The 7,145-nt window shown below is 46.6% G+C and overlaps 1 protein-coding gene across 1 annotated transcript; it reads left to right on the plus strand.

The window, feature by feature from the left end:
* Positions 1-5,036: 5,036 nt before the first annotated feature.
* On the plus strand, positions 5,037-6,448 carry LOC114685812 (zinc finger protein ubi-d4-like). The gene is given in 3 exon segments (XM_037205608.1): positions 5,037-5,672; positions 5,674-6,037; positions 6,040-6,448. Coding segments are annotated over 3 exon segments (1,089 nt in total). The 5' UTR covers positions 5,037-5,051; the 3' UTR covers positions 6,144-6,448.
* Positions 6,449-7,145: the final 697 nt, after the last annotated feature.

A 7,145-nucleotide genomic window follows, 5' to 3' on the forward strand; every position in this document is an offset into this window, starting at 1 on the left:
GGTTCCCTGTATTTCAATGGATGATTCCACACACATGCACATACAGGCAGAACCAATTGGACTTAGTAGCTTAGCAAAAGGCAGAGGAGGAGGAGGAGAAGGCAACAAAATAATGAAATATGAAGTTGGGGGGGACCTACTGAAGGGGAGTTGGAGAAAGGAATGAGGGTTAGAAATGGTTACAAATCATTGTAGGCATGTATGAAATTCTCAAACAACAAAAAATGAAAATAAATGATCAACTTGCAAAAATAATAACAATGGTTACACCTTTTATTACTTCTCCCTTGGTTGTCTCCCAAAACTTGAAGGTGAGACCCAACACAACATATGTTGGACCTAGGACTTAGAAGAAATGAGGTGTAGCTGACCTGGTAGCTTCCTTCCTGACTGCTAGTTTTCATAGTATCTGATGGTATTAAACAAACTGACAAAGGAACAGGTAGCCCTCGTCACCCCCATGGCTTTTAAATGGCTGACAATCAACCGCTGGGTTCATATGTCCCAGATAAAAGCTGTGACAATAGACTAAGGGCTCCGCCCACCTGAGGACCAGAAGATAGTGTCTACTCAGTAAACTGTGAAAGACCTCAGATCTCTCTTTAAAAGACAAAGATGACTGACACCCTCATGAGTGTTGACTTAGATGTTTTAAAACATCTTTCTTCTGGCAGCTGTGCCTATAGGAAACACGAGAGCTTGCTTACTTATGGTAGAATGAAACCACTTCTCCACCCAAATTGAGAAACCCCATGCTGTTATCTCTTCTGCTTTTACTTATCCTTTCCCTTTCCAAGTCTCACCTTGAATACAGTGGCCAATTTCACCAACTTCTCTGACTGCTGACTTTGTCCCAAGCTACAACAATTACATCAAGAAAAATTCCCTGAAATGACCCCCAGTCAATACAGAATAAATAGTGTAAGTTAAGGTCCAGTATGCAGGTTTTAAGTGTACTCTATAAAACAAGTCTTAATAGAGGAGAAGGTGATCCTAGACCTAAGTACTTGAAATAGGAATATCTTCTTGAAATACAGGCACACTTGAAAGAAAGGTAAGCTACTGTTTTCTCCTTGACTGTACCTAGTCCATTCATAGGAATTCTAAACATGTCAATGTGCAATTCCAGTGGCCCACCTTGGGAATGAGGGTGATAAAGATTCAGAGGAGAGCATAAATTCTATAATCTCACTTTTCCTCTGTCCCGGAGCAACAGATTGTGTAACTAGTCAATAACAGTTCTGAATTGGCCTTACTTATCAACTGCACCCATAGTGGCACTTTTTGCTACCAAGTCTGAACACCTGAGTTCAAACCCTGTGGTTCCACATGGTAGAAGGAGAGAGTCAAGTCTTGTAAGTTGTCCTCTGACCTCCACACATGTTCCATGACATGCCCCACAATAAGTAAATAAATAATTAGGGAAGTAAACAAATGTAGCAAAAATTAAAGAAAGTTCTCTAGCTTAGGTCTTGCACATCTGCCTGTTAATTTTGGTCTTAATAAACTGTATTTTGGGGTTTTTTTAAATTAACTTACTTTTACTCAAATTTTTTTCATACAATCTATTTTGATCATATTCTTACCCCTCCTCCAACTCCTCTAGGTCCTCCTCCACCTCCCTACCCAGACAACTTCATGTCCTTCCTCTTTCTCAAAAAATCAAATCAAAACTAACTAAAATAACAAAACACTAAAAGTGTCAAACAAAACAAAAAGCACTATAGAAGAAAATTGTTTTTTAAGGCCTTTCAGGGGAATTATCCATGGATTTATTGGTGGATTTAGACAAAGGCAGTTTTCAGTCACTACTGGTAGCTCTGGTAAGTCAGATTTGGGGAACAGGGACTTGTTCTTACAAAATCCAACTGAGACTCCTACCGTCTGCCCTCTGTCCTTGCCAATGGTGATTTGGTATTCCTGGTTCCTTTGGAACTAGGGTTTGACAATGGATTGGGTTCCATGTAGTGCGTGCCTTGCTGGTGGAGGTGACAGTTCTATAGGCATCTGTGAAGTTAGGAACATAGATAAGCATGCTACATTGCAAAGCACAGCCTCCACAACAAAGAATCATCCAGATCACAAATGTCAATAATGGCAAGATTGATAAGGGCTAGAATCAAATTGGCTCAGCACTTGCATGCTGAGGCTCTTCAGCTCTGTGAGCAAACACATTTAACACAATAAGATGAAGTAATAACAAGAAAATGAGGTTTGGAAATCACAAGCAGTTTAGAGTAAGCATAACTTCCTGGGATGTAAGCTTTTAGGCTATCTGGTTAGCTATCTATTAGGGCAAAAGCATTCAATTAATTAGAGTGATTCTAAATGTTGGCTGCTGCTCTCTGCCCAAGGAAACAATGCTAATTCGTCCCAAGAGAATAGAGAAAAGTTTTATTCTCTCATGAACCTTTGGAAAGAGGCTCTAGACTCTCTTACTCAGACGTGGTTCAGAAACCAACACCATTGGCACCACCTGAGAAATGAAAGCATTCTAGTGCCACCCCTAGACTTTCAAATGAGAATATATACTGTTAAGAAGATCAACAAACAAGGAGACTATATGTACACTGAAGTGCACTGTACAGGCATCACAGCGAGTGTGTGTATGCTGATGATACACTTTTAAGTTTACAGATACCTAGGGACTGACCGCTTTCATACTTTTAGCTCTCTAGCATACCAAATGTAAATTTTCAATACCAGACACATATCAGCATAATTTCTGATCTGTTTTGTTTGTATAATGATTGTCATTTAAAGGCCAGTGAACTGAAACACAAATTATTTCACATTCTCCCTCAATTAAACAGTTAATGATCTGCAAACAAGTTCCTAGGAAGATGCCATTTAAAGAAACTCTATGGTCCTTTCATAATATGAGTCATTACACTTCTTATTGATTCACTTTGCATGAAGGATATTTAAAGCCCAGTGATGAGTGTGGTGATATAGAATCCTATTTTGCAGAAATATCCCCAGCATGGCACCCATACACCCATATACATGAACAATGTGCATACAGACCATACTCCTTGCCTATGTTCTCAAAGTACAGTGCTTCTTAGCAACTTTGTTCCTTTGTAGACCATACACAGACTGTGGATCCAAATCGCTAAATTACCTCTACAGGGATTCAACAAGAAGCATAAGGCATATGCACTCTCACCCATGCCCTCCGCCAACAGGGTCAGCTCTAGTGTTCTGCCCAGGCAAGCTGCTGTGCCCTCCCTCCCATGTGCTACAACTGGTGAGGGGCAGGGGCAGTTCTCCCACTCTCGTGGCCCCAGGACCAGCCTTCTCACCTGCCAAAGGTGGCAAGGAACAAGGGGAGAAAGGGCATTTTTTTTTTCCTCACCCATGCCACCACATGGGTTGGGGGGGGGGGCATGACACACGACTAGTCCTGCTGCTCTCATGACCCATCCAAGCCAACTCACCTACACCCGCCAACAGAGTCAGTCAGCTCTATTGTGCTGCCCAGGCGAGGTGTAGGACCTGCTCTCCTGTTCTTATGACTTCAGGGCCAACTCTCTCACCTGCCACAGGTAGCGAGGGGCTGGGGAGCGGAGGGAAGCCATCTCTTCCTCTCCCACTCCACCATATGTGGGGCGGGATCTCCCGCTCCTGTTTGCAGCATGGGATCACCTGTGCCCTGGTCAATGGGGTCAGCTCTACTGTGCTGTCCAGATGAAGTGCAGAGTCCACTCTCGTGACCCAGGGACCAGCTTTTCCTGCCTGCAGTAGGTGGTGAGAGGCGAGGGGTGAGGGGCAAAGAGGGTATCTCTCCCTTGCCCACATTATGTGACCGACCGTGGGGCTAGCTCTCCCACTCTCTCCTCTTCAGGGCCAGCTCACCCGCACCCTTGCCAGCAGGGAAGTTCTACTGTGCCACCCTGGGGAGGTGCAGGGCTCGCTCTCCTGAGTGCTGCAGTTAGTGAGGGTTGACAAGGAGGGAAACATGGCGGGCTGATCAACCCTGCAACTTCCCAGGCCCAGAACCAGGGTGATGAGTTGGCCTGCCCCAACATCCACCCCATCTATGATCTGCTGGAGCAGGTGAAGGGGCTGGACCAGCAGATCCAAAGCTGTAGGATCTCCATGACACAGAACAACAACAGGACATCCAAGAGGAGCCCCAGTGAAGGCCCAGTATCAATAGTGGAGCAGAAGCTGGAGGCCTCAACCAGGTCAATGACTCATTGCAATGAACACTTATAAGTGAAGATGTATGGACTAAAGGGTACAGACTCTGTGACTCCCTGGGCCACACTACAGCTTCCACACTGTTGTTTTGTTTTGGTTGGTTGGTTGGTTGGTGGATTTGGCTTTACTTTTAAATTTTGTTTTGTGGGGAGGTTGCAAGGGTAGAGGGCAGAAGCAAGGAGAATAACATCAGAATGCATGATGTGAAATCCAAAAAGAATCAATAAAAAGTTTTTTTAAGAGCATAAGGCAATGCTAGTGGCAAATGGATGGTTTTGAAAACTGTTCTACCGTTTTCTGGTGGGAAGAGGGAAAGTAAATTACAGCACCTGTGAACCTCTCCTCCCACACAAACAAAAGAGTCATTGCATTTGTATTTTTAGAGTCTTAGCTATATAAAATTGCATCTGGAAAATGAACAGTACTGTTCTTATTTTAAGAGAGAGAGAGAGAGAGAGAGAGAGAGAGAGAGAGAGAGAGAGAGAAAAGAAGAAGAAGAAGAAGAAGAAGAAGAAGAAGAAGAAGAAGAAGAAGAAGAAGAAGAAGAAGAAGAAGAAGAAGAACTAAAGGATGCTGGGGCAGGTGACTAGTCAGGTCTAGTTAAGACCCAGCATTCTACAACCTAAGGAAACTAAGAAAGAAATAATAAATCAAGCATGTCAACAACTATTAACAAACACATAAAAATACCTCAACAGCCATCAATTAGAACTGTGTCTCCACTACACCAGCGTGAAAAAAAGCATTTAAAATTTTTACTATGAGCCTGAGGGAGAGGAGCAGGGAAGATGGCTGTGGTGGAGAACGTAGTGAAGCTCCTTGGGGAGCAGTACTACAGAGATGCCATGGAACAGTGCCACAGTTACGATGCCGGCCAATGTGCTGAGCGTAGTGTGCGCCTGCCTTTCTTGGACTCACAGACTGGAGTAGCCCAGAGCAATTGTTATATCTGGATGGAAAAGCGACGCCGGGGACCAGGATTGGCCCCTGGACAGTTGTCCTCCTACCCTGCCCGGCGCTGGCGGAAAAAGCGTCGAGCCCACCCACCTGAGGATCCTAGGCTTTCCTTTGCATCTATTAAACCAGACACAGACCAGACCCTGAAGAAAGAGGGGCTTATCTCTCAGGATGGTCGCAGTTTAGAGGCTCTGTTGCGTACTGACCCTCTGGAGAAACGAGGTGCTCCAGATCCCCGTGTTGATGTTGACAGCCTGGGCAAGTTTCCTGTTACCAACAGTCGAGCACGGAAGCGGATCCTTGAACCTGATGACTTCCTAGATGACCTTGATGAGGAGGACTATGAAGAAGATACTCCAAATCGTCGGGGGAAGGGGAAGTCCAAGAGTAAGGGTGTGAGCAGTGCCCGGAAGAAACTGGATGCTTCCATCCTGGAGGACCGGGATAAGCCCTATGCCTGTGACATTTGTGGAAAACGCTACAAGAACCGACCTGGCCTCAGTTACCACTAATGCCCATTCCCACCTGGCTGAGGAGGAAGGAGAGGACAAAGAAGACTCTCAACCACCCACTCCTGTTTCCCAGAGGTCTGAAGAACAGAAACCCAAGAAAGGACCTGATGGATTAGCCCTGCCCAACAACTACTGTGACTTCTGCCTGGGGGACTCACAAATCAACAAGAAGACAGGGCAGCCTGAGGAGCTGGTGTCCTGTTCTGAGTGTGGCCGCTCAGGGCATCCGTCCTGCCTGCAGTTCACCCCTGTGATGATGGCGGCTGTGGAGACCTACCGCTGCAACCTCTGCGGCACCTCGGAGAATGACGACCAGCTGCTTTTCTGTGATGAATGTGACCGTGGCTACCACATGTACTGTCTCACCCATCCATGTCTGAGCCTCCTGAAGGAAGGTGGAGCTGCCATCTGTGTCTGGATCTGCTGAAGGAGAAAGCATCCATCTACCAGAACCAGAACAACTCCTGATGTGCCGCCCAGCTGCCCACACATCTAAGGCTGTTGCTCTCCTCTACCTTGGTTTTCATACCCCTCTTCTTCCTTCACTCTGGTAGTCCTGCCAACCTGCCTTTGGCAACAGCACAGGGAGGTGGCACCTCTGGCTGCCTCTGGCCCCGAGCCCTCAGGGAGTAAGGAGCAGCAAGCTGCCCCAGGGCTGACCCGTGGGCCCAACTTCTCTCTGCTCTCCAAGAAGTGCATTCACTCTGCTTGCCTTGGGCCCAAGTCCCTGGTAATCACAGGGTTCAAATGGGGTCCTCTGAGAAGGAATATGAGGACAGCTCATTTATTTCAAGCTGGCCTAGTCCCCCTTCCGGTTTCCAAAAGCCCTAGGGGGTAAGCCAGGCCCAGCCTTTGCTGAGAGTAGCTGGAGTGATCTGGCTGAGATGGCACTAACTAGGACCTTTTCATCTCCCTTGTTCTGCTTCATTTTGCCTCTGCCAAAGCAGTCCTGTGTCCTCTGTCATGCTACAGGGGTCCTGTGCTTGAACTGGGATGGTCTCAGGCACCTCCTGGCCGTGTCCTGTCCTGCCCAGTCCCACAGAGGCAAGCAGCTTCACCTGTCCTTCTGTGCTTGGCTGGTTCACTCACAGGTGGTCTCTGGCAATCCAGGCATTTCCTATCCTCAGAACTTCCGTCTTCTGCCTCCTTCCTTATTCCTTTTGGTTTTGTGGGGAGAGGGACAATGTCAGGGGGCTGTGCCAGCAGCTTGGGGGCCACAAGGAGAAGTTGGGTAATGTGCCTGTTTTTTTTTTTTTTTTTTTTTTTTTTTTTTTTTTGGTTTTTCGAGACAGGGTTTCTCTGTGTAGCTTTGCGCCTTTCCTGGAGCTCACTTGGTAGCCCAGGCTGGCCTCGAACTCACAGAGATCCGCCTGGCTCTGCCTCCCGGTGCTGGGATTAAAGGCGTGCGCCACGGCTCAGCCGTTAAAGGCTAGGCTCACAACCAAAAATGTGCCTGTTTTTTAACTCCAT

The sequence above is a fragment of the Peromyscus leucopus genome, chromosome 5 (assembly GCF_004664715.2).
Source record: "Peromyscus leucopus breed LL Stock chromosome 5, UCI_PerLeu_2.1, whole genome shotgun sequence".
Lineage (NCBI taxonomy): Eukaryota > Metazoa > Chordata > Mammalia > Rodentia > Cricetidae > Peromyscus > Peromyscus leucopus.